The sequence below is a fragment of the Haemaphysalis longicornis genome, unplaced genomic scaffold, assembly GCF_048455015.1.
Source record: "Haemaphysalis longicornis isolate Haplotype H1 unplaced genomic scaffold, Haemaphysalis longicornis Haplotype H1 scaffold_3, whole genome shotgun sequence".
In the NCBI taxonomy this organism is placed as follows: Eukaryota; Metazoa; Arthropoda; class Arachnida; order Ixodida; family Ixodidae; genus Haemaphysalis; species Haemaphysalis longicornis.
Window position 1 is genome coordinate 34,932,507 of NW_027526335.1, and position 27,748 is coordinate 34,960,254.

The 27,748-nt window shown below is 48.0% G+C and overlaps 1 protein-coding gene across 4 annotated transcripts in view; it reads right to left on the reverse strand.

The window, feature by feature from the left end:
* LOC144174263 (uncharacterized) overlaps positions 1–17,711 on the reverse strand; it is a 58,561-nt gene extending 40,850 nt beyond the window's left edge. Inside the window, exons 1-2 of one of the 4 annotated variants that reach the window (XM_077702862.1) lie at positions 17,558–17,711; positions 7,834–8,027 (exon numbers count right to left, since the gene is read on the reverse strand). In XM_077702862.1, the coding sequence (XP_077558988.1) occupies positions 7,834–7,979 (146 nt within the window). In that variant the 5' untranslated portion in view covers positions 7,980–8,027; positions 17,558–17,711. Of the gene's footprint in view, positions 1–7,833; positions 8,028–14,128; positions 14,168–14,231; positions 14,516–14,835; positions 15,175–17,557 lie in introns of those variants that run through there. The other 3 variants (XM_077702861.1, XM_077702863.1, XM_077702860.1) reach the window with 3 other exon arrangements.
* Between the last annotated feature and the right edge of the window lie 10,037 nt (positions 17,712–27,748).

The window sequence follows — 27,748 nt, forward strand, 5'->3', positions numbered from 1 at the left end:
CGTTTGACAAAGCCACAGTTTCGGAAGTATTTCTAAATCTTTACAATACCTATTAAAGGGACCACTGAGACAATTTCATTCCTGTTTTATTTGGAACCACAACCCGCTCAACTACGGCCGCAAAGAAGACTGCTAAGAAGAAAAAGTCACAAATATTGCCACGCTTTCAAATTTTGTGCTACCCACTGACTGTCAGCAGTGATGCCATCAGGTAGGTGCCAACAACAAATGAAACGGTGTCAACTTCACGCTAGCATTCAAGTGGTGCCATCAAACAAAGCCCAAGGCCTCACGAAAATCGCACAATCGCGTTTATTGGTGCCAGCTCTTGTTGTCAGCCGCCAATCGCACCAACTAGTCCCTGTGACGCCATAGGGGCAGTGCAAGGAAGTGGCTGGTGAGTCACCACTCCATTTGTTTTTTTAAGTGCAGAGCACTTTAGGGGCTCTCCTTTTCATCGCAGCTCATTCACTTCACTGTAATGCTGTTCGATGTCAAGCGACTGCCATAATCAGGAGGCACAGCGAGATTACAAACCCAAGTTGAGCCCCACGGCGTAACCGTAACGGCATACCACACAAGCTTCAAAAAACAAGCGGTTTATATACAGTCGAACACGGATATATCGAACACGGCTATATCGAATTATTGTCTATATCAAACTCATAAATTATCCCCTTGAAAATTCTGTGTAAAAGTATAGGAATTCGTACGTTTATATCGAACCGTATTTTTCCCGACATTGCGTATATCGAATACCGCGCGAGCTGGACGGTGCTCTTCGGCGGTCGCTGCACCCCCGATTGAGGTTGAGGAGAATGTGGAGGATTGCGCGGGCATGGCGAAGACTGGCTCGCGGAACTAATCCCCCCTACCAGAACGAATTTGCGCTTGCCCAGTCGGGCCCTGTTACTGGCCGCCGTAGCGTTAGCGGACGGAGCCCGGTATGCTAAATCTCTCTAGGCACACGAGCCCGAACGCTCGGAAAATGTGACAATGCGAGGTAGGGATGCCCCGACTGCGCACGTCCTTTTTTTTTGTTGTTGTTGTTTTGCGGCTGCGTACGTTCCCCGGCTTGCCGAAAAAGGGTTTTTTTTCTCTCTCTCTGGGTCTGTCTTCCCCCGATGTCGTCTCGGGAAAGGGAAGAGGGAACGAAGGCGCTGGCGGCCTCCTTCTTTTGCATTTTGCTGCTGTTGCTGCTGTTTGGCGAGTTGTCCCGCACCTTTCGGAGATCACTGTTTCTCTCGGAGATGACCATCGCGAGCGCTTTGTTGGAGTCCGTTCAGAGAGCCTTGGAATTGTTACCTTCAAAGTTCTTGTGGTACGTGCGCGCTGGTCTTCTTTTGCGTGCGTGATGTGCATGGTGTGCGAAGGCGCAGCGTACTGCTGGAATTTTCTAGTTGTGCAGCCTCGAGAAGATCGAGACTAGCTTCTTTAATTTCATTTCCAGGACGAAGAAGCAGGCCAAGATCAGCGATTTTTTTTTCACGGAAATAAAGCGTCCTGTTGCGTCGTGAGTGCGGAATTAGTTGTCATTCTTGAATGCGACGATCGGTAAGTGATCGTCCCCCATAGGTGAGGTCTCAGAGCCCATAGTTTTTATATCGAATTTTTCATATATCGAACTACTTCGCGATCCCCTTGGAGTTCGATATATCCGTGTTCGACTGTAGTCATAACCGTTTGGAACTGGTGAACTGCTGGTGCTTGTCATGCACCTTCCCGCTGTTTAGCGCAAAGAAAACTGCAGGTACATTTGAGGCAAAATATATGTAATTAACAGCAGCCCCTGCGTTTGTTTAGTTAGGAAAGCTAATTGGGTTAGTTCTTACAATTGAAACTCCCACTTGCGTTGTTTCCGGCAGGGGACGCGCAAGCACTGCAAAGGCGGAAAGTTTGAATTTCATTGGACAAGCCTCCATTCAATTCATCAAGAGAGGAGTGAGACAGGGCGGTGAAGAGAATGATGGGTGGTAGCAGTGAGCGGATAACGGCGCCACAACTCATTACGGCGAATAATTGCTCTGCACTTCTGACAGCTTTCACGTTGAGTGGAATGGCTTTAATTTTTTTATTATGAAGCTTAACAGAAATTTGCATCAAAATTGGCATGACCATTACTCTTACGTGGCAGTCTCTTGAATGAACGAAACTTGCACTTTGCCTTCGTCTGTTTAAAGCCTAAAGGGACGAAGTACACGCAGATGCAAGGAAAAGAAAAAGCACAAACTTGTCCAATCTCTTTCTAGGGAGCAGTGCAAGTAACCGTGTGATATAGGTTAGAGCCCAAGTTTTCTGCTCTGTCATTTCCACCGGACATGGTCAAGACTTCCAAGTCATGCTAAATTTTTAAAGCACCCCAAACAGAAAGAGGGAGGGGGAGGCGTGGATGTTTGCAATGTTTTGTAATGAATTTATATCAACGAGAAAAAGCGTACATTATACATGTACAGAAGTAAAATGGCAAAAAAAGTTATGAGTGTCGAGAATCAGCCATAATTATTTACAAAGCATAGACTCCATGCATACAAGGCTTGGTTGCGTGATGGCACCACCGAGCTCAGCAGCCAATCTGCGTTGGCAATTGACTGTAGCAGACAGCACGCTCGATGCAGTTTCGTCTCGCACCATGAGACACTCTCATCTGCTTTGTGCATTATTAGTACAGATTGCCAACTACATTTATTACCACTTTCCTGCGCACGGGAAAAGCAATGATTTTGGGTAGTCAAGCCAATAACTTTTTCCCAGCTGCAAAAAAAAAAAAAAAGGAGACATAAGTGCATGGTACCAAAATGTAGAATGGCAAATTTCCTTTGCAACGGTAATTGTTTCAAACAAGAATATTTGTGGAAATAAGTATAAAAGCTGCACAGAAAAATTTTGTGGCAAAAAAAAAAAAAAAAAAGAAAAACAAGAAGGTCTGCGTTGCTCCACACAGAAAAAAACAAAAAATTGAAGATATACATTTTGTACACACACTAGTATCTGATAAAATTGTGCAAATATGAAATGTCTAACTAAAATTTCGTGAGAACAAAATAAAAAAAAAAGAACAGGTAGCACTAGTGGGTTTCGTGACACTAAGGAAAGCAGAACCTGGAACTTGTGAAAAATAGAAAACACTGGTTTCCTACTCTACTCTTTTTTGTTTGTAGCACAATTTACAATTTCATTACTTCTGCATTTTCTTGGGCTTGTGTTGAAACAGGGATATCAGGTTCCGAGCTGGTTTTACGCACTTTCACTTTCCATAATAAAATCCGATCTATAAAAGTTGCCCTTGGAGTCAGTGCTACTAATATCATCCAAATATTAGATGCGACGCTGAGAGCATCTCTTGTCGGTGGCCCTGTCCTTCCTGCGTGCGTCCGTCGTTGTCGGCGTCCGCACTCTCCTCCGCTCACCCCCTCTCCTCTCCGATAGCGAACACTCTCTCGGAAGGGGCATTGGATTGGATTGGATTGGATTGGATTAAAGTGGATTGTGTTGGATTGTGTTGCGTCATAGCCGCAGCAGACGCACTGGCGCCGGCGCATGCCCAGGTGAGAGCGAACACTCTCTCTCAACATCTGCAGGTGTGTGGCCCAGCGCGCTCTCACTCCGCCGGTGGGCGGCGCTGCACGCGGTGCTGCGCATGTGCAGTACTCTCTCTCTCCGCGGTCTCCTCTCCTTCGGGCGCGCTGCGCATATAACCGGTGTGCCGCTCTCCAGTGGCCTTTCGGTCGACGGTTGCTCTCCGCTTGCGCTTGAACCCCCCTCAGCGTCGCATCACACCAGGGTTCCCGCAAGGGGAGGTGGGCGTAATTTTTTGCATGCAGGCACGCCCAAATCGCTAGAAATGCGGTGTTTCCGCAGCACGGTCGCGCCATGTTGATGCCATCGCCGTATCTTCAGAGTGCCCGTCACGACTCTGGCAGCGCTTTAAAAGAATTGGTGCCACGGGAAAAAAACAAAACTAAAGAGGACATAAGTGTCTACTACTTAGTAGATGGCGCCAGCTCTCAGAGCGCACTCAGGAAGCGCCAAATCCGAATGGGTAAACGTCGAAATTTGAACTTCTAAGCGTCGATAAACTACTATTGATTTGAATAGGCGTGGGCAGGAAGCTGTTAAGGTGTCATACCTGTACACTGAACAGGCGTAACATGCCCCATATGCCCTTCCTGTATTTAAAAAGGGTGATGCTACAGTTCTTGGTACCTACCCTCTTATTTCAATAGCACTGTCACGCAGCAAGCTTCATGCACATACTAGCTAACCACATTACTACATTTTTAGATGGCCAAACTTTGCTGTTTTCTTTCCAGCGTAATTTTTTAGGCAAGTTTCCACCACTGCTTTAAAATTACCACCTCTTATTCCCAGATTTGCCAATGCTCTTTACAAAAAAAGCTAGACCAAAGGTATTTTCCTAGATTTTTCCAAAGCTCCCGATCTTGTTTCTGGTGCTCATTTTACAAGCAACTTAAAATTTCAAGGTGTTGCAGCATTAATAATTAGCTTAGAATCTTTATACCTCGTTAAAACAGGGGTGCAACAGCCCAAATACAATTTGGAGCAATTTTTGAGGCAGAAAAATCTTGGTTTTGGAACAGGAACATTCAAATTTGGAGCAGGTTACCTTCATTTTGAAGGACCAAATCCCAAATTTGGAGCAGTTTAATAAAAGAGACGTGCAAGCGTGCCAACACCAGTGCAGACATGCTTTAGCTTCAGTGGACAAGGTCCTACAAAAGTGACAACCAATGAATTCTGCGGTGCATTTGTATGGTGTGGTGCATTTGTACCACCCTGCAAAGCAGGTTCACTTTCGAAGTGCTTAATTAAAGTATTTACCTGGTCAGGCAAAGAAAGAAAGAAAGGAAAAAAGAATAAAAAACTGCAAACAATATTTTTACTTGTATTCCAAGGTGCCCTTATACGTGAAGACCCCTCCACCAAATTGTATACCAAATAGCTGTTCCACCTGAACAGCATCTGGCTACCCCAGATACAAATAAGAGAAAACTGTTTTTGCTTGCAAACAGAAGCTAACTAGACACGGATACATGACTAGTGCAGACATCACTGGCATGCATATGACAAATGCTTCGCCTTCTTCCAACATTTTTTAGTTTGTCAAGCTACTGAAGTGCTTGTTCCGATCGCTTGCACCTTCACTCTTTTCCCATGCTTACAAGTGGAGGGGTCACACTGCACTCATGCCAAAGTCAAAATCTTTGATTGACCAGACTCTGCATTCCAGCTGTTAGTTTATTCAATATGGGCACGTATTGACGACATTTCCTGCAAGTGAGCCCCACAAAAAAAAAAAAAAAAAAAAAAAAAAATTGCGCAGCTTGCATGGCAGGAGAAACAGCAGAGCTGGCGGCCCCTCTCCCTTCGTCGGAGACCCTGCTGTTGCATTTCACATGGATTTACGAACTTGCAGCTGAAAGTTTTCCCCAACTGGCAGGCCTGGATCATTCTGTCCGAAGCTTTTCACATCTCTCCCAAAGTGGACCGCGTTAGCACGTGGTAGAACCCACAGCAACCAGCTCAGCAGACTTGGCATCTTTAGTGCGAACTCAGGGTCCGTGCTCCTCACTTCAGGAGCGAACGCACATGAACTGGTGAGGGAAAGAGCACGCTGGGCAGAGTGTTCCGCCCAGAGTTCTGCTTACTCTGCCCAGCGTTCCTGGGCAGAATGCCTTTCCCAGAAACGCTGGGTAAGGTGTTCTCAAAGGCCAGGTTGGCCGACGCCAGGCCTTGTGATGTGCACGCTCACGTGCGCTCCATATTCCCCCCCACCCCCCCCCCCCCTTTTTTGCGGGCTCCTCATGTGGCGCCAGCCCAGGTGCAAGACTGGACACCACCACTGTACACGAGCGTTCATACCGTGTGTTGTGCAGTGACGTCACGGCTTGACAGGTGCCAGTGAGGCTTGGCGAAGTCGTACCTAGGCTAGCAAAGCAAGCGTGACAGGGGTCGCTAGGCAACACGAGGTGACATCATTGCTCCACGGGGCGTTTTGGTGCGACGGATGGACGACACTAGGCTTAAATAGCTCTTCTATTACAAAAGGTAGTGCATTTAAAAGGGCTCCATCACACAACACAATGACAACATCCACAGTAACATTTGCAGCACCTGTCAAATGGCCAATGTCTTTGTCGAACACACTGGTGGCGCACCAAGCACCTATCTGTGCCAAAGACCCATGTTATCCTTTAGAGCAACTTTAGTTTTTGCAGTGAACTAGATGAGGCATAGGCGGCACAGGCTATGGACTGCGTACAAAAGGCTTCGGTCAGTGCAACCGGATTGGACATGTACAAACCTCAGGTCGCCAACGCATCCATTATCCTCAGCCAAAGTCAGCAAAACTGAGATTAAGAAATTTTGTAACGAGTAGGGCATTTTGGTGCAGCATGGGGCAATTTCAATAAACGATAGTTCTAAAGCAGCTGGGCTCAGAAACTTTAAATTGTATCAAAATGGAGCAATTGGTGCAGCTATTGCACCCCTCACAGTTAAGAGCAAACAATCAGTTATCGTGTAATTTGGCCTTCCACAAGGCTTTGTCCTGGGACCCTCGTTTCTAAATGTCTAATGATACTACTGATATGTTTACCCAAACAGCCCCATTGGACTTTTGGATGACAATTGTGCTCCATTTACAAACATGCAATGAAGGCACATTATGATTGAATTCCAGCCTTCATTACATAGATGGCTATGGTATAACAGTTGTAAATTAAATTAATTCAAAGCTGTTAGTGGAGTTGTAAGCGTAAATTATAGTTATGGCAACGTCGGGCTGCCACTATAACAAATCATTTAGGCTGGAACATGCACGTTTCAGTAACTTCAAAATTTAAGCTGGAAGATGGACATACCACCCTTTTTGCATCACTGTTTCGTCAGCATTTAAATGGTTATGTTTAAAAAAGGCTCAATTAAGTGTATAAAATTGCCAGCTTATATACCGTGATCCCACCAAAATTAAAAACATGCACGTGCTGCCTCGAATGCTCATACAAAAGTCAACTTTTGGGCACTTATGATGACTCAGCACAGAGCAATTCAGTTCGTTTATTCTAAATTTTCCTCTAGTGACTCACTAACCCATCTGATCAAAGAGCATGACACCCCATGCTAGAAACAAGATACAGAATCCCGAGAATAAAGTTCCTTCACGTCTCACGAATAGCTAATAATTCAGGCTGAACAATGCATCAAGGCAGTAGAGATCCTATAACACAACACTATTAATGCCAGAGCTAATATCAATTTCTCTTTCTTTTGTGTAGAATAATTGAATGAAGTCAAAGCTATCAGTACAGTCTAACCCTTATGGTGTCGATTCAACTGGCTGTATTGAATTATGACTAGAAAAAGAAATGCGTTTTTTGCTTGTTTGGTTTAGTTGTGTCTTGCTTGAGCTTTGTATGGGTATGCTACAATTCCTTTTTCTCTCTACAATGCCGCATCATGCTGCCCATTTGACGCTTATTACATCCCTCCTGTTTGAGTGCTTCACTGGGCCTGCAGTCCACTGAAAACAGTAAAATAAATAATTATGACCAATACAATATCAATATAAATAAAAAGGGGAAAACACGCAGGACTCACTCATCTCCAGGTGAGCAAGAGTTTGCATTGAGAGAGACTTTGTAAGAGTCTGCCAGGAAAACCTCCAGCACCAAGGGTTCTCAGGAGGCTACCGAATGTTTATGCACTGACTTTTCTATGCTTTTACAGGGCCTAGTCGGCGAAGCTCGCCCAACCACTGGAACGGCCCTGTTGCCCGCATCCGCGTGCATGTTTCCCAGCCCCACAGCGGCCTACCTGGGGTGCAGTGAGACGGCCACTCCTGCAGACTCGGCCAGCAGGCAGTGGCGGACAGTCGGGCGTTTCCACTGGGCCTGGCCGCCGGCCAGCAGGGGGGAGCAGAAGCGACGCTCGGGAGGGCCGCACACCAGCGCCGGCTGCATCGCCCGGAACTCTCCGGGCTCCTCTTCTCTCTCCTCACAATGCGTCCACTGGGGAAGGGGACACCCGTCCCGTCACCACACATTGAACCTGTTTGCTGCCAGGGGCCTCCACCCGACCTCAAAGAGCCTGAGCCAGGTGCCCTAAACCGTGGTACACAACCACACACTGTGACTAGCGTCCCATATTCGAAGAGTGGTCTATTTGTAGCAAAACCTAGCAAATGTCTTTCACAATTTATTTCTGGCCAAAAAATGTGGTGCTTAACACTGTTGCTCATACAAAAACACGGAAGAAAAGCCATTGTTCCCAGCAATCAGGGCAGCTCAATCTTGACCTCAGGATCACCCCTTTTTCCTCTTATGCCTTCAATAAACCATTCTTTCCCTCTTTCCCGCAACGGATTTTTTTCCAGTACCGGTCCTCCAAGCGGCCACCATGGGAAACTAAGCAGTCAGGGCAGAAAAGACCTTGCTGTAAAAAACATTTTACACAAGACATCATCACCAAATTCCCTCCACCCCCGCATGACTCTTTCCTTTCAGATGAAAGCCACAGAAGCAGGTGCACATTACTGAGACAAATCTACAGTGAGAAGAGCCGTTTTCTTTGTTAATCTTTGTGACTTCCACAGTGGTAGCCATGTGCTCGCTGCGTGGGCAGCCTTCCTTTTCTTTCTAAGCTTTTTCCTTTGCAAGCTTTTATTTCTGTGTGTACGTACAAACTCATTGCAAACTGTCCAACAAGCGGGTATGTATGAAAGGGTGCAGAGTGAAAAAGTAGTAACTCCTCTCCAAGCAGCAAGCGAGAATGCGTGAGGTAGTTTATTTTGCCCGGCCAGCCTCACAGAATGGCAAACCAGCAGCTCGTGCAGGTGCAGATTGCTACTGGAAAAAGGTCCCTTGAGCTGAGTGCACTGCTCAACCATCAGGATAGCTTGAGCAGCGCACACAAGCGGACCCTTGCAGTATTTGGCAAGCATTGCATGCTCTCTGACAACCTGACATGGGAGTAGTGCAGTACACTTTGGAATGCTGATTCTTAAGAACAAACGTGAACATGCTCTACTGCACATGCCTGCGTGGCAGAAGGAAGGAAGGAAGGAACAGTACAGGGCAGGCAGGGAGGTTAACCAGGGTACTGTCTGGTTGGCTAACCTACTTAGGGGAGCGGGGATACGGAAAATGAAAGGCAAAAGAGAAAAGAAGAGGAAGAAAATTACACAAACACAAGGCGTGGCCATGGCAACTACAAAGGCAGTACAAAGCACGCACACAAAACAATAAAATGCACAAAACTAAGGCGCTACACTGATAAAATTGGCAAAGTAAGGGCGCTGCGCTGTAGTAATGTCCCTACAATCGTTCAAATAGGCCCGTGTGCTTCAAAAAGTGAAGTACGGCTTTTGTAGCCTCTTTGGCCTGTGTTGGACAACGCCTATGACACAAAATTGTCTGTCGTGTAAAGGGGTGGTCAGGGATACTGCAAGAGCAGCACAATGCACATGTTGGCTCCCCTCCATTCATGTGCTGCCCTGACGTCACTTGCAAGGTTTCCTTTTGTATGATATCCACTTAACTTCATTAGCTCACATCAACGGGACACTAAGATGTGTAAACAACTTGGCCTATATCAGTAGGTTGCAGCGCAGAGAACGCGTGCACCACTAGCGGTAGAAGCAGTTGTACAAGGCGACACTGAAGCCTAAATAACTTTCTTTTTACCCACATCTTTCATAGCTCTTTTTGCTTATGTGCAATGATGAGCGATTTGCTTGTACTGAAAGAATCAGGAGTTGGTGCTTTGCTACTATTTTTTAAAATCTCACAGACTATGGCGATCAGAGATGAACTGGCAGCCAGCCAAGAAAGTGAGCCTGGGTGGTGATGCCTTCTGGGAAGAGGTGCAGAAAAGCAGCATCGACAGCAATGCCAATGGCTAGTTGGTCACCTTGTCCCTTTTGCTCATCATATCCCATTTTTATCACTCGGTTGTATGCGTATACACACTAAAATATAAAGGAATGATAGCTATTGCATTCACCCGCACAAATATGCTCACTGGACAACAACATGAAGGCAACACCATGAACGGATGTGAAATTTGAAACAAACCTCGCTGTTTTCGATAATGAGGCAGCCTATTTGGTGATGATTGAAAAGCTAAAGTGCATGTCTTTTCGAAACCACATGTCTAACAAAAGTTTCCAGATGCATTGTTTCTTAGTATTCTTTCAAGAAAAGCGTTTAAACATGCTCTACAGATCCACTTTCACCAATCACGATCTGTAATTTCGCAAATCATAGTGCGAGGAAATGTACCAGGCAGCGATACTGGTTTTCACATGTTCGACATTTTATGCGCTAACGTACAGCTTCCACTGTCGCAAGAGGTACAATGTGTATCCATCACACTGTAATCTATCGAAGCAACTTGCTTTTACGTGTTAGTGTCCATTGACTGATTGATTGTGGGGCTTAACACGTAACCTGGGATACAAGGTTTGCCATAGTGGAGGGCTCCGCATTTATTCTGACCACCTGGGGATCTTTAATGTGCGCCGAAATCTAGACACACAGGTGTTTTCACTTTTCGCCTCCATCAGAAAAGCAGCCACCATGCGTGGGATTGAACCTGGGACCTTGGGCTCAGCAGCACACCATGTTAGTGTCCCTTTAACCCTGTCACTGGTGCTGTTGAGATAACTTGGTGGACTGCACACGCACACACCCTGCTACTCCTGAGCAGCACAAAGGTCAAATGAGAATCACAAGTAAAGGAACTAGCCCAACCAAGAGGAGGCGTACACTATTACCCCGATCATACTGATGCTAGAAGTGAGATGTACAGCAATTGCAACATTCAGGCCCCTCCACAATGGCAAAAATGTGCTAATCAACAAGAACAGCAACTGCATACAACAAAGAACGTGTCCAGCACTGGCAAAAAGATGCAGTAGTGTAAATATGACACAGCCTTCCTGAAAAATACCAGAACTAAACAAACCAATACAATAATGCTGTTCCCAACCCCTTCATGCCTAGCCTCAATAATCCCGTCGTTCAAGCCAGTGCCATGCCATGCCGGCCATAGTGCCTCCTAACCCCTTTTGTGGTTTTGCAAAGAGAATGCTAACACCCATCAACAGTTGCAATCTGTTCAGATGCACCACCACTGTAGCAATTGAGAGTAGCATGTAGGCTCACTAACAGCGCAAAGCCCATCCCAATGACAATTGTATTCAGCACACACATCTGAAGCTCAAAACCTGCTCCCACTAGCAACGGCAAAGCACCACTGCCAATTGCCCCAAATGGCAAGACACATCTCACAAGCTCGGTGGAAAAATTGAGAGGGCAATTTGCTGGAACCTTTAGTACCACTAAAGCTGAGTTCTGTCGCAGACGTTCCAGCCTTTCCAAAATATGCCACACAGATTTTTTTTTTTTGCTAAAATACAAAGTTCTTCTGGTAGCACAAAAAGCTGGAAGTGTAGGAACCAGTATTTAAATGAAGCGGCATCAAAGGGAGCAAACGAATTATTTAACGAAGGCACCCGAATTATAACATAAAGTGACATCTCTCTCAAGTAAAAAAAAAATGGGGAAGAAAAGTGTGTGCACTTTGAAGGTGAAACGCTTTTCAATTTTTCTACAGATCCAGAAAACAGCTTTGCCACACACACATCAGGCGCAGTCTAACCTTTAACTTCTTTGCATGGCATTTTTAGGCTCTCTCTCTTGCACAGCATCAATGACATGCAAGAAACAGGCATACAAAAGGCATGTGTACAGGTTGCTTCAAAGCTACTCGACATCCCACAAGCGTATAAATATTATCTCAGTCACTTGTGCATCTCGCACACTTCATAGAGGCATTGTATGCAAGAAAGTGCGTAGTCCTGATATAAGTAATCAATCCCAATTTGTTATCTTTTTAGTTGTCCCCATTCAGGCTTCCATCATCCATCTCAGCATGCAGGCAGCCAACACAGTGCTCCTAAAGGGGGACCCAAGCCTCACAATGCTTTATTAATATCACTTCAGTGCAACGTGCTCTAAATGCAGCATTTTCATTTCCCCTCGACAGCATACAGGGGACCTATTTTATTATGCAAGATGCTTGCCCCAAAGTGCGGTATCATGAGGAGGAAGTTAAGGTGACCACCACAATGTTGCTACTACAGTGCCTCAGAACATAACCAGCACGACGAGGCAGAAAGGTCAAAACAATAGCTGCACATGCAGGTCACTTCACCATCCAGCACACACACATGCAGGACAAGAGAGAAAGGCAAACGCTTGGCGAGAACAGACTTTCTCGAGTAGCACACATGACTTGCCCGAGCCACCCTTTCTGGCAGACAAACAAAATATAATATTAATAAAGGCCCACACAGCCAGCCCCTCAAACTCCCTTGCTGGGTGCTACAGAGCTTATCACCATGCTCTGTGTTCCTACTGACTGCGTTGAAAGAGCAAATAGAAAGGGAATCCCTCAGGAGAAATTGGCCCTCAGGTGAGGGGAGTACAAAGGGCACTTTCCTTTGTTGTTTTTAGTGTTGCACCAAACCACGGTGGTACACAACCATAACAGAAGAAAAATTACAGGTAAGAAGGATACACAAGACACGCTAAGTACCATTCTGACCCGCATCAACCATACTGTTTTTTTTCTTCCTTCCAGCATCAAGAAAAATTTAGTTCTGCTAAATCAGCTCTACATGGCTGCATTAATAAAATGTCTGTATAATTTTTTTTTACATAAAATTTTATTTTTTACGAGAATGTACTTCAAGCACACGGTGGAGCATACACACGGAGCCTTGCTAGACTTTCAGAGCTCATAATCACTGTCTCCTCCCAGCCTAAAGTAGCTGCGTGCCACTGGGAGCACTAACATGCAGCCCCGAGTTTCCCCAACCACCTAACGTGCCAGAAGTTGGCTCAGCACACACGAGGTTGTTCATGCCAACAAACTGGACCAACAAACAATTTCAGCAGTGATGTGCTTCTATCCAAATTGTTTGCTCCCTTTTAGCAGCAAGACTAAAAAAACTGAGGACAGCAGGTGTGCCGCTTGAAATCTCTCTCGGGTGCAGGGGGAGAGAATAATAAGGGCAAAAGGCTCCTGCCCAGTTTTTTTCGGCAAAGGAAGCCCCTAACGTGTAAATGAGAAAAAAAGAATTTGAGTCCAGGGTAAGTTGCTAGTACTTCAAGACAGATTCTACCATCACCCACTGTTGCCACTTCTTCTATGTTTATATCTTTACAAGGCACAAACCTATCACACACCATACTCGGAAAAACTGCACAACCTTTTCTTAAAGTGTTTATACCGACATAGCATATGTGGAAATTGCAACTTAATGTCACACTGAAAATGATGCGAGGATGACAATAGTGAACAAAGACACGAGGAGCCCCTCATATCAACTGCAGTAGCTAATACGTGTGTGTGGACCTCGGAAGGTTTATGGTGCACGACGGCAACAGGACTCCAGTAAACCACAGAGAGGAGACTCGAAAAGAAATGCTCTGCATAACGTACACCTACAGCATGCCTGTTCATGCTACCTTCCCCTCGTAAACACACAAAAAAGATTGGAGAGGAGGGAACCACAGGGCAGACATTTCAGCCTGACTGCATGGGAATGGTGTTTTCTTTACCTCCTGCCCTTTTAGTCAGTTTCTGTAATCCTTGGGGCATGTAATCATTCACAGTGTTTTTTTGTTTTTTTTAAGCTGAACAGAAAACTAGGGAAAAGAGATGAGCAGATCGGCCTTTTCTTTGGAACCGCGCACTGACGCTGCCAACCGCGAGGACACGTGACGCAATGCACGGTCTCCATGTGACAAGCATTAATCTAAAAGCCAAGTAATCGGCGTGTGAGCGACAAAAACAGGAACAGCAGTGGACAGAAAATAATAGGATATGCTTCAGACCGAGAATGAATTCGCGTAGCTGGGCAAATCTTTAACTAAGAGGAGGTGACCACGTCCCACTGGTCCAGGTGCAAACACTGCGAACTGCACGCAGAGCGAGCGCGCCATAAGCGCAACACAGGAAGTCGTTCCCGTGTCCCCAATAATGCGGAACCACGTAATGTAGCCTCCTTGACTGTCCTAATCAAAAAAATCTTTTAACGTACCATCGCCACGTGCATCTTCGCCATGTCTTGAGTTAACCCTGAACGCGACGAACCCTACGGACCTACCAAACAGCCGCACTCACATCATTGACAAGCAACGTACCAAACTTGGCCTCCACAAAATCCCCACAAATGTAACGCCACGGAACACCAGACTCCGCAGCTCCCGTTCAGATATTTCCCGTGGTCCCCAGGAGGTCGGAAGATGAGAAAAGACGTGCCCCCGGCCATTGCCGCTACAAGTTTGCACCCCGCTTCTTCACCTGCGCGAACCACGGCGCCAGCCTAAATTATTAACAGAAACTGGCGCCCACGCAGAGAAGCACTGCCCGACTCGGTCAGATCTATTCACGTTACCTTAGGAGTAACAGTTATAAGAAGCACCATGAACAGACTAGCCCAGTGCTAGAGGGCGAAAACAACACAAGGCGATATAAAGATTTGACGACGCTCTCAGGCAACGTCTTTTCTCCCATTTACGTGACATCTCTGCAGTGTGGCTTAACGAGTGAGCAGTGTCTATGGCCAGGTCGTTTTGCTCGCACTACGAACGTATTCTCGACTAGCATTGAACAAACCGAACGTGCCGCTGTACTCACGCACGCTAATATAGAAATAAATACCACAGGCCGCTGACTGAAGTAAACCTCAACAGCATGGAGGGCACGCTTGCTAATGCCCAAAAATTCCATAAATCGTCCACGTACCGCGACCAATGGCTCTGGATAAAGACGACGGTCCAGCAGGAGCAGCGCGCGAACACAAAACGGGACGGCGGCGGCGCTATTTTTAGGCCTAGCTACGAGATCGGCAGCCGGCCGCTGCCGAGGTGTCTTCGCTCGCGACCCCGGCCCGTTCTCGGTTCACTATCACAACGCCGACGATTCCACGGCTCGAACCGCGCGTCAGAGGGGCACAGCGCGCTCACGAATCCGCACAAGACCTCACATGACACAGGACTCCAGCGTACGTGCACGGCGTGTCTCGCGCACCGCACACACGCGCACACAGCATCGGCAACCCCCACCCCCCAGCACCCGCGCACGGCGTGCCAGACAAGCGCTAGCCGTTGTGCGCTTGCGAAAAACAGACCAACTACGGTGTGAAACGCCCCGCAACTTAGACCGCGGGTCGGTAGGATCATATTTTAATGCCGCAAATGCCTCGCAACCGCTTCCTTCTTTTATTTATGAAGCGAAACTCCACAGATTGGCAGCACGCGCAGCTCGTTCGGAGGAAACTGAAGCATGCCTCCCGCTTTCTGGGAGGACGTTGAGGCGATGGGCGAATGCTTAACAGTCATTATTCTGACTTAGTGAAGGATTTCACGTAAGGAACCGTAACTTTTCGTGCCGGTCTCGATAGAGCTACGAGATTATGGAGATTTTTCAACCGCACGCTACGTGCCGGCCATGGCGGTTTACAGCTAAGCTCCCGCAATAAACGGTGCACAATTCCTCCAAACTTTCTAAGGCACGTACGATTTCACCAGCTGCAGAGTAATGCGTTCTAGAAGCATACCAGCACCAACGGTATGCTTGTGGCGATGGCGGAATACAAAAACGCGCTCTTGTACAACACGTTACATGGACACCATACAGCTATCAAGGGCATTGTGTCCACGTAGTACGTACCGTAGCTCTTTCGTAAAGCCCACAATGCGCTCCTGGCTGTATGTATTCCTGCAGAAATCTGTCGCCGTGCTGCACTCTTGGCGATTCCAGCAGAAACAGGCCGCAAGGCACCCAAACGGCGGTGCACATTCGAGGTCCTGTGTACGCGTCAACCCGCATGCCGCAGGCCCTCATCGGTGCAGAGAGGTGCGAGCTTTAGACAGCGCGCTCTCCAGAGGGTACCAAGTACTGAACAGAGGGTACCAAGTACTGAACCCTGTGGAGATGGTACTGGTCTTGGCGATCAGGCCGCAATTCCCAGCGGCACGCTTTTGGGCGATTCTTTGCATGTGGTGCAGCAACACGAATATATGGTGAATGAAAAAAACTTTTAATGGGCTGGAGTATTAAGCACTGCTACATAAACTACTAACGTGTGAAACCGGAACATGCATGGGCTTCAATGTTAACCCATGCCCCGTCGCACTCCCGCATCTTCTTGTGTACGCGTGCCGTTGAACTGACGGGGCCAGGTGCACTAAATGGAAAGTTAACTGTTGTTGACTGCTGCTTGCTGCTGTTGTGCCGATTAGAGCGTAAGATATCAGCCGCGGTTATAATGATGTGACATGAAAATAAGAAGAATCCGTTGGCTCAGGCACACTCCACGAATTTTAACAAACTGAATTCGTGTAAGAATCCCCACCCCACTTTCCGGAAGATCACAAGACCGCGAAGCTCCCCACATAATAACAGTAACAAATTTACTTAGTAGCCGCCAAAAAAAAATGTATCTTGGGGATACCGTAAACAGACGTCCCCGTTTTTCCGTATTTCTGCGAGTCAGACAAGAGCGCTTTCCAATATGTACGAGCGCGGTGGTCGAGATACGCAGCAAAAACGTACGCGGCAAAAGGTCTTGTGTGATTGTGAATCGTTTGCTGAGCGCAGGGTCGCGGGTTCGATTCCCGAGCGCGGCGGCCGCTTTTCTGATAGAGGCGAAAAGCAAACACGCCCGTGTGTTCGAGAATTCGGCGCACGTTAAATATCCCCAGGTGGTCCAAATTAATCCGGAGCCCTCCACTACGGCGCGCCTCATAACCTGTGCAGTTTCGGCGCGTTAAACCCCACAATAAATCAAATCTTTGTGAATCGTTAGCTAAATGTTTGTAATATCATTCTAATAAAGAATAAGTGTCGTATACTGAAAACTACAACACAGGAGCTGTTGCCCCGACTTCCCCCATTCCCAGAGAAGGCAACTACGCGCTCCACTCCTTAGGACTAAAGATGCAGCCCAGGAGTTAGGCCTAACCAGAGGCCAGCACACCAACCTCCTTCCCTTCCCCCTTCCCATCACCCCGCCCCCGCCTGCCCGCCCTACCAAAAGAAATCAGTTGTGCTCAGCGACTGGCTCTGCCGAACGTGCCGCCACGTCAGCCAGCATGTGCGATGTCACAATAATTCGAACTTTACTGCCCTGACAGAAACCGTAGCAGGGGATGTTCAAACATTTGAAAGCCTAACGGTGACCATACAGCAGGCTACCGGCAATCCCGTTCTTTGTTATGCTACAGAATCTACGCGTCGGCGCTGGGAGTCTTGTTTCTGAGCGGCACAACTCAAGGCGGCACGAGGCAAAACCATACATGCGCACCCGGCTGCAGCTAGCGCAGCGAACTACGAGAGCGGAGAATCGCGGCAGCACACCGCACAACCGGACGCTACGCCACCACGCAGCGAACGTTCAACGCGTACCAGAGAACGACGGCACATTCGCGTGTTCGAAAAAGTTGTTGACATACTGAATCCTTACCACTCCTGTTTTGGTGAGTCTTCAATGACCTTTCGCACGCTCTTCACTCGTTCGCGCGACCGCACAGCTTCGCGCACGTCCAGGAAGACAGGCGTCTCAGTATTCAATTGCAAACAGCCAATCCATGCACACGCTCCTTCCTCGCCGCCATCTTCCTGCCGCGGAGCGCGCGTTGACAACGCCCTCTTCGTATCATGTGGTGTGTAGAAATTTAGCTAAGCCTACCGTGAACACGCTGACCATTTAGTATTAAAATTTATGAGCACAACAGCAAAAATAGCCGGGGAAAATTCTGAGCCTCGGCAATAACTTTCAAGCTATGGACAAACGGTGTCGGCTATCAGATGCACCGAGTGCATTTCGCTGTTGCAATGACGCTGGCAGGTTACTCTTCAAACTGCTTGCAGCTCGATCGTAACACATTTGCGGCCGTGGAATTTTGAGTGGTACTAGCCACAGGCAATACGCTAGTTATTTTCGGTGCCTCAAACGAGCGCTTACAGGCTCAGGGTGCATCAACGGCGCGAGTAAGAGGTGCGCCGTGGAAGGGTATTACCTAGGCCAGCACTGGCGCGCAACTTGACGAAGGCACTTTTTATGTCGCGCCAAGCATCAAGTTCTAATGGTTAAAGCAATAATGAAATTCCCGCTCCATCAACGTTATCAATTCTAATGCTTGTGACAAAGAAGGGTCCAGTCTTGGACTCTTGGTTTGAGAAATTCCAATGCAATACCCGCCTTCGCCACCCGTAAGACGGCGGAGATTTACTGTGTGTACAACACGCTCAGTAGAGACCATTAGATCCAATATTTCCCATATGCATTGTACAAAGCAAAGCAAACGTATTACTGTTAGGTTTTCTGGAAAGCCGGGTATAAAAACTCGCGCTGGAGTAGGCGCCTAGGTAATGAATGCCGCTCGTTCGATTTTCGGTTAGCGTTCGCGCGCGATTGATGGCGGCACTCCGTGAAGTTTATTTATAAATAACTTACAGCTTTCGGGGCGTGCTGCACGCTCCTGAGTGGTATGTATTCGGCATGCTCAACGCGCGAAAACATGCGATCATCGACAATTGTTTTCGCTCAGGGGTTGGAAACTTTCTTCGCAATCAGTTATTACTGCAGCTAATTGTGCCAACGTTTCAAATTACCTGTGGAAACGTCTTGTTACGAGGAGTGGCTACCGTTACCACATGGCGGCACCTGAGGAGCACCGCAACTAGAAGTATATACTCAGGATTTGGGATGCGCCAAAACCTCGAGGCGAACCATTGTGGAGCATTTCGTAGTTGGATAGTCCGGGTATTTTAACGTACCGTGTCGTGAAGAAGGTCGCAATTGAAAAAAAAGATTACGTCTCTATATGAATTCGCCTCTTTTCTCACCACCTTAATCCACCTTACAGCAACAGTGAGATCAATACTTCGAGCTGTTTTACCGATGGTTCGGTTTTGTCTGGCACGAAAATCTTCAGCTTCGTAACAAAAGGTACCTACGAAATTAATCTCATTATGAATAACTGGGAAAACTAAATGCTGCTCCCAACTTATCTGGACTCTGGCGCTGCGCTGCACTCGTGAAATGCGACAGCACAAGGCGCGACGCACCATGGATGCATGGCGCCAACCGCATGCAGGCAAAGACTATCCGTGGTCTAAACTCCTCACAGTGGTGCCGCTACCAGCGCCCCATTTGTTCAGGCCTCTGCATCGCTCTCTGCGTCCTCCCCGCCGCGGCTGCTTCGATTCTTGTTGCGTGTGACGTTCCCTAGTTGGACATCTTGAGGGGGAGAGCAGATACAGGGGAAATGAATAGGACATGACGGCGCTGTCCTGCCTTCTTCCCAGGGGTTTATTCAGAATTTCGATTTTGGGGAGTTGTCGAAATCCTTCTGAGAAAGGGGGGGGGGGGGGGGGTGTATACAAATCCCTGGGCAGCAGGGTGTTTGTGATTGTGGAAACTTTTTTTTTTTTTTTTTTTGTGGGGGCGTGTCGAAATCCTTCTTGGTGGTGTCGCGGGGGCGTATAAATCCCTGCTTCATCCTCCTTGTATCGTGTCTTCTGCGCTACCCCTCAACACGTTCAACAGCTGTATCAACTCGCCAAAGCGTCAGTTCTTCTGCAGTCCCTCTAGTTCTCATATTCGTCTTTCGTATACGCAGTTTTTTCCCGGTCCACTTGTGTGCGTACACCACGCATGCCCCAATCTTTTCCCTTGGTCTGTTTTGTGTGTGTGTGTGTGTGTGTGTGTGTGTGTGTGTGTGTGTGTGTGTGTGTGTGTGTGTGTGTGTGTGTGTGTGTGTGTGTGTGTGTGTGTGTGTGTGTGTGTGTGTGTGTGTGTGTGTGTGTGTGTGTGTGTGTGTGTGTGTGTGTGTGTGTCACTGGGCATTCTTCCCACGCGAACACGAAGGACACTGCAGTAAATATATGCTGGAGCCAAACTTGTCCCAAAGAGACGGAAAATACAGGGAATCTTATTTACTTCATAAATTCAACTCCCCTCAACGTGCTGGAATTAATTAAAGGCAACATAATCATAATCTTTGCGGTTGACATGGCGTTTACCATAGGCGGAAAGTTTTCAGTTTCCCGGGGGCGGGGGGGGGGGGTGCACCCTCTGTCCCTTTGTGCGTGCGTGCGTGTGCGTGCGTGCGTGCATGTCCCTACAACTTCACTATCGCCCATGAGGATGGTACAGTGTACTAGAAGGTAGAGGTGTGTTGTTCGGGGGTCTCTTTTGCGATGAAAAAAATTGTATGAAGTGCAGGCGTTCCCTAGAGAACTCCTGTTGCAGCCAGCGCCACCTAAAAGTTTTTAAATCAAATTTAACAGTTGTTTGATAGGTTATATAAAACTATATCATGAAATAAGTAAATAATACTATTTAGGGAAATAAATAAGGAATAATTTAACAAATAAAACTTCTGAAACCAACTGGCAAGCAGTCACCACGGGCGCTGCTTACAACAGAGTTCCTCAGCAGAAATTTTTATCGCAAAAGGGATCCCCTTAATCGGCACTGAACGACACACCTCTCTCTTCTACTACACTGTCACTGACAGTAAGAAGAAGAAGATGATGATGAAATGTCTCCATCGTTATCATCATCATCGCATATTGTATGTGGAGATTTTGGCGTACGTTTACCATCCCCACGTGGTAAAAATGACTCCGGAGCCCTTCACAACGGCGTGTCCCAAGCCTGGGTGCATAATTCGGCGCGTTAAACACCATAATCTGAATTTGATTCTGATTTTCAGTGATTCAGGCCTGGCCTCATCTTCGATGCTGGATGAACTATATATATTTGACCTTTTCGTGCAAGTCGCGATGTCCTCGTCCCTCAGAAATGTAAATTATTAGAAAAGCTCCTTTTTCCATGACTCGTCAAGATTGCCTAGATGTGCATTTGACAAGCCGCTGCTTAAAAACTGTTGTCGAAGGAATAACCCAACTCCCTTCCCCTCTTTTTTTAATAAACGTTTTCAACAACAACAACAACAACGAAGGGGTCACGGAATACTGCAGCCTTTTTTTTTTTTTTTTTCGTGCTCAAAAAAGGACGCAAAGCAATTTAAAGCGAGGCGAACACCCCTTATGAAAAAGTGTGCGTTCATCATTGCGTATTGCGTTTTTTTTTCTTTTCTTTGAGCGTCGACCTGTCATGACCGTGTGGGAGGCCGGAGCTCTGTCAGGCCGCAAAAAAAGCGAATTTTTATCCGGCCACACCCATTTTTCACTGAGCGCTGTACTGGTGAAAATTCGCCGCGAGGCACGCGCTCGCGACCACTCCCAATTTTCTTTGTATTTTTTTTTCTGCGGCGGCAAACTTGCGGCTTGTACAACAGCTCCGGATGACGCAACCGCCGCTGGAGCTTCTAGAGCGCTTGCGCTTTTATATGGTGATGATTGGAATGAATAAATGAAAAGTATGAAAGTAAGCCCTGCACGTATGCGCCAACAATGATGCAGTAGGCTTTCCGCCACAATAGAATTTTAAGTGAAAAGATAGAGGCAACTCTCTCTCTCTCTCTCACGCACGCGCGCACACACGCACGCGTGCGCGCACACACACACACACGCACACACACACAACTGGTGTCACTGGCAGTGGAACTTCGCGGAGAAGGGGTGGGGGTCGGCATCGCCGGGGAAACCTCGGAGGGAAGAAGTAGTCGGCGCCTATGGCGTTTAGACCTCGCTTCCTATTTCCCCCCTCTTGTAACCTCGACACACATATTTCTAGCGCCCAGCTACGTACGCATAGTAATTCTCTTGCGCCGTCGTTTCTGATTTCTTCCTTTTCATGATATCTTTTACTTCTAATTTAGAAAAAGAAAAGAAAAAAATTATCAACTTCTTTCAACGTTTTATCCTTGTGTACCACACTGCGTCCAACTTTACCATACTTTGCCATGCTGTCCAACATCATCATCTATTTAAAAAAATCTTTAAAAAAAAACAAGGAACTTTGGTATCTTTCATATGTGAAAGCACCGTAGTTCGAAACGTACTTTTTCTTGTAGTAATAGTAGTAGTAGTAATAGTAGTATGCATTGTTGGATGAGGCGGAGCCTTGCATAACTGCCGGCCTAATCGTCCCCAATATTATATTAGATACACGCAATGTCACTTGCAGTTCCTAATTACTTGCAGTTTGTAGTCGCCTTGTAATAGAGTTTTAGCACCCCGCATGCTCCGTGTTGACTGGAGCCCCGTTTACATTGACCCGACGAGGGCGCGTTGAGTTGAAATAAACAGGTTTTTTGGACTCGACGCACTCATGTATAAGCGGACCCGGCGAGTCGAAAAGCCGCCGGGGCGAGTGCGTTCTACTCGCAAGCAGGGGGTGGGTTGACGCGCTCGTCGGGCTGAGTCGGCGGGCCGTGGGGAGCTGAATACCTTATTTTCACGATTATAACGCGCCAACGATTGTACCGCGCGGATAGATTCGCGCAGGAAAATCCGAAAAAATATTTGGACCTTATTTTCACGATTATAACGCGCCAACGATTTTACCGCGCGGGTAGGTTCGCGCAGGAAAATCCGAAAAAATAATTGGACGTCGGCTTTACCGCGAAGCTGTAAAATGCATGACACTACTTACCTACAAGAAGGAATTTTATTTTGCGCGTGCAACTGTGGCAGCCAAAAATAAATTATGCTTCGTAAACTTGCTTATCCAGCTCCTGCAGGGAATAAAACTATAGTGGGAAACATTGAAGCTGTTTGCGATTTCAAGTGTCTTGACCTTCATAATTCTACGTGTGACGGGCTAATTGCAATAGTAGAAAAATGTGTAACAGCTGACCAAGGTATGTCATTCAGGAATGAGTGCGCCGAAATTCACTCACGTGGTGTTGACGGATTTTTTTATTGGATTGAGTTGGAGTTTGGGAGGACCTCGTGCCTATGGCAACGTTGCTGGCCGATTTAAAACCTGTTTCGGTTTTGAGCCCGATTGTAACGCGCACACAAATTTTAATGCTAGCTTTTAGCAAAAGAAGGAGCGCGCTAGAATCGTAAGAATACGGTAGCTTCTTCTCCGGCAATCCCCCGGCCCCCTCGCCTCCACTCTTTGAATGGAGCTCATGTATACGCGTGAGGGGTCGATGTAGCTGAACCCGCCAGTCGACTCGACCCTCCCTCGTCGGGTCCATGTATCCGGGGCTTGGGACCCATCTGGGCCCTTGTGCATTCGTCGCGGTGGGGTGGATTAGTTCCGCGGGCCGGCCCTCACCATGTTCGCACATTCGCCACGGTGGGGTGCGTTTCTTCGCCCTTCCCGCGCGCGCAGGCGCAGTCGGGTTCCGGTCAACACGAACAGACGGACTGCTAAAACTCCAATTACGACGCGGGACTCAACCCGTACCACCCGCCTGCCTTGTGGAATTCCCAAAAGCCTCGTTTCAGGCTACGCGGCGTCAGCACCCAACACCTTCCACAAAACCCTCATCCCCGCCTCCCCCACCTCCACAATCTTCGAAGAATCTCGTCCAAACCTGTTTTATAAACTTCTCGGCGACTGTCACCGGACTGAAGCCGCTGCCTCAGGAGAAGATCCCGTGGCAAGGAGATTTGTCACAGAAAGAGATCCCGTGACAGAATGTACGTATGTATATATCTTTATTTTGCAAAGGGGTGGCCAGTGGCCTCAGAAAGGAAGGAGTTGTTCGGGAGGGGGTACAGGGCTCCTCTAAGCCCTATATTCTTCGGGCTGCGCCTGATTCTTTTGCGAACTCCCAGAGGGGGAGTAATGTCTTCTTGCCATGACTGGGATTCGTGCGCGTCGTCCACTCTTCATGTGATGGCACCTGTTGGGCGCGTCGGACTCCTAGTGGTCGAAGGCCCCCACAGTACCACAGGAGGTGTCGAATGTCCTGCTTGACTGTGGAGTCCTTGCAGTACGGTGGACCGATGAAAAAGGCAGATCCGTAAAATCGCTTGGCAAAACACCCAGGGGGTCCTCCTGTGATCTCGTTAGCTCGTTGGTAATGGGAGTAGTCAAGAGCCGCCTTAAAAATACAATTAGCGCAACAGAACATTATTTGGTCGATTTTACGTTGGCTGGCAGCAGGTTTCAGTGACGTAGCAGAAAGAAATACCTGTCACTTTTTCGTAATTTTTGTTGGATTGAAGCAATCACAAGTTATTTTGTCCACCAAAGTGAGCGAGACTTAAGCGCGGGATACCTGCTAATTATTGGATACGGAAAATTTTTGAGAACATGTTTGCGTGAAAGTAGTTCTAGCGATACCTTTATCTGCTTAGCAAAAGAAAAAAAAAGAACGCTATAAATAAGAAAGTTGGAATGTTTGCTAAAAGTAATGACGCGCATGTCGCGATTCTGAACGTAACGTGCTGTAAGGCCAGATGTGGAAGGAATTACTGTTCCTCCTTTCATTCATCAAAGCACACTGTGGTACCCAGACAGTTTAGCGAGTCATCTACATCTGTTTTTTTTTAACAGCGAAGTCGTTTAGCAAATCGTTAGTTTCGTGTCTACAGTTAAAAATACCAAGAAAATGCCGAGCGCACGTGAACGCGTGCCTTGCGGCGACAGGTCGGCAGTTAGAAAAAAACAAGAAAATGCCTTGCGATCGTGTGCATGCCTCGCGGCGACCACCCAGCGTCCCCGGCGCACGTTTGTCAAGCCAAGCATACCTAATTAAGCAGATTGGCCAAGATTGCGGCGACTGCCCGGCAGTTTAAAAAAGCAAGAAAATGCCGAGCGCTCGTGTGAGCGCGTCTCGGGCCGACCTCCCAGCGTCATAGACGCACGTTTTTCAAGCCAAGTATACTCACATAAAGAGATTGGCCAAGATTGCCCCCCCCCCCCCCCCCCCAAAAAAAAAAAAAAATCTCCGGCGTTCGCCGTAATCGTGGCAAAACTTGCTCGGAACGAGAAAGTGAGTAAGTGTGTGAGTGATTTATTGAAATAGAAAGTGGAAAAGAAGTGGACTGCAGATATTATGAACTCATGTTGGAGTTCGCCAGCATACAACTCAGTCAAAGGGAAGGGGACAGGGGGAATGAAAGGGGATAGGTAAGAACAAATGGGAACAGAGAAAGAAAGAGATAAGGAGTGCGTAAGGCTGGCCGGCAAGCAATGGACTACAGCCGTTTGATGAGGTCCGTCTCGTCGAGGAAGGTCAGGACAAGTCGGAAGGCTTCCCGCCGGATGGAGTTGGGGCCCGTCGGAGCGTACGCCCCTCCAAGGTGATGTCCAATGATTATCAGTCCCCCCCCCAAAATTAAGGAAGCTCACACTTATAGTGACAATGATGGAGTAAAGGTCGTTGCGGAAGCGAAAAAGAAGCAAATCGGCTGCAATCGTGGACTTAAACCGTCGTGATGGTCGTGAAGGTTGCGTGCAGCTTCGGTATACCCTCAAGTTTTACGCGTTTTAGTGTGAGCTTCCTTCATTTTTTACGGAATTCAGGTTTCGCTGCTTTCACAGCCATTTCCAGCCCTTTGCTTTGCTTAATTTGCCATTCCGCATAATGTACAGGTGTTTCTTTTTTAATCATGTCTCTAGCGCGCAAAAGAAAACTTGCGTAAATGCGAGAGCATAGTTCTCGCCGATCGAATGGGTCGTGTCGCTGGGTTGCGTTGGGCGCAACGCAACCCAGCAATGTGTTGCAGCTCTTCGCAGCTCCTCGCCTAGTGCCTCCTTCAAGCTGTTTTGCTCACGTATCCGCTCGTGTGCCTTGCTCGCTGGACCGCCGTGTTCCCCGCATATCTGCTCGTCGGGCACTTGACGGGTGCAGGATGCCTCAGCCGCTGCGGCGCGCTCAGCTCCTGGACTGTCAATGGGGCAAGCTGGTGCTGGTTCATAGCGAGCGAGGACGACGGACGTAGAAAAAATTCGCGCATCTCCACGAACAGAATCATGACGAGTGGGCGAAGCACTGGGGGATCGTTCTCACCGTAAATCACCCGTGGCCTTGCCCACTCGCGCATGTAAATGAGTGACAACGCGTGTGTAGAGTATACACAATTTCAATCCAATCCAATGCTCTCCGCGCATGCGTAACACTGTGTACACGGACGCCAAGGGACAAAGCGAGGTCCTAAGGTGCTTCGCCCCTAAAACAGGGGAGACGGGGAGACAGCGGGCGTTGTGATAGTCACAATCGGCGCTCAACTGGCGCCCCCGGCCGCACTTTACAGCCTTTGCTGCCGCGCCTGGTGATGATGCGAGCGATACGTCAGGGACCTTAGCACCTTAGACCAGATTGCGCCATCTAGTGAACGCCCCTCGAGGCACAGGACACGTGGCATGGCCTCCGAGATTCCCCCGCGCGCGTTCGGGGTGATCGCGGAGGCCATGCACGTGGCAGCCAATGGAAAACCACGGACCGTTTGCCTGCCACGACTTTCAGTGACGGGGTTTTTCCTACAATGGGCTAAATAATGCTACGCACTACGCAGTTTCGTTATTTTGACGTTCTTTCTAACATTTCCCTCAATCTATTTATTATGATCACATCCGCTTCACGTATCAGTGGCGCCATCCTTCGAAGCGCACTGGGAGCACCTCTGTGTTGAAAGTGTCTCATACATGTTGTTGCGATGACACACGTGATTGGAGATAGCCTATCCCGGGTGTACGCGTGTCTCCGTGTGTTATCATGAATGAACGGCCGCTCGTCGGCTCATGCCCGTACTACATGGAGCGATTTCGCCTGCGAATTCGCTGATGCGGCGCCGCTCGTGCGGCAAAACCACATTTTTTTGTTGCTCCGGCAAAGTGCCAAACATTTGAAGCGGTCGAGCAAACGCCGCTCGTGCGGCGTGTGCGGCGTAGAGGGACCGGACCTGTGGCCAATAGGAGCACAGCTCGGCACCACTTGCACGCTTGGAAACCAGATGGCGTTGCTTGTATGAGCGCGACAAAAGCGCGGGCACACCAAAACGTTTGTCTTCTCTGCTGTGTGTGCGTATATTGATAAAGAATTGGCGATTCTTATATAAAACCGCAAATAAACTTATATTTACCGCAAACCAGACAGAAACAACTTGCCAAGAAAGTAAAATAAAACCACCCTTGTTAAAATCACAACAACCTTTGCTGGTGGCAAACTTAATTCAGTCTGCAAACAAGGCGCATCTGAAATGTGAAAATCACGGCCATGGAGTCCTCCATGATCGCGGCGTTCACAGACAATTCCCGGCATTGCGAACTTCGCAAGTGCGAATGTTCGTTCCAGCGGATTCGCAGGCGAAATTCGCTCCATGTAGAACGGGCTTCAGTCGGTTGTTTGGGCTCTAGCGGGTCAGGACTCGTACTCCCTGCTCGTGCCGCGTCTCGCTCCATGTCGTCGGCCACCGCCTGCGACACACGCTGTTGCTTTCAAACTTGAACGTTTAATTTTTTTACATTGCCAAATTTTCCGCCATATCAGAAACAGGTATCACACACGCTTTTAAAGCAAAGCTTTCCACCTCTACCAGCCAACGGTTCTTTCGCGGCGTGCGGGTCAATTAACTCCCAACGCGGCGGGGGTGGGAGGGAGGGTTTTACTCACGGTGCACTGTAGATGGCGCGGCGAATTTACCCAACGTTCCCCGCGCGGAGGTGCCTGCTCGCCGGCGGGCGCGTCGGCGGTACGGCTTTGTCGTGTGCTTTTGCAACGGTTGTTTTGGGCCTGTTATGGCGCAGCTGCGCGCTTCCTTCGCACGGCTGAAC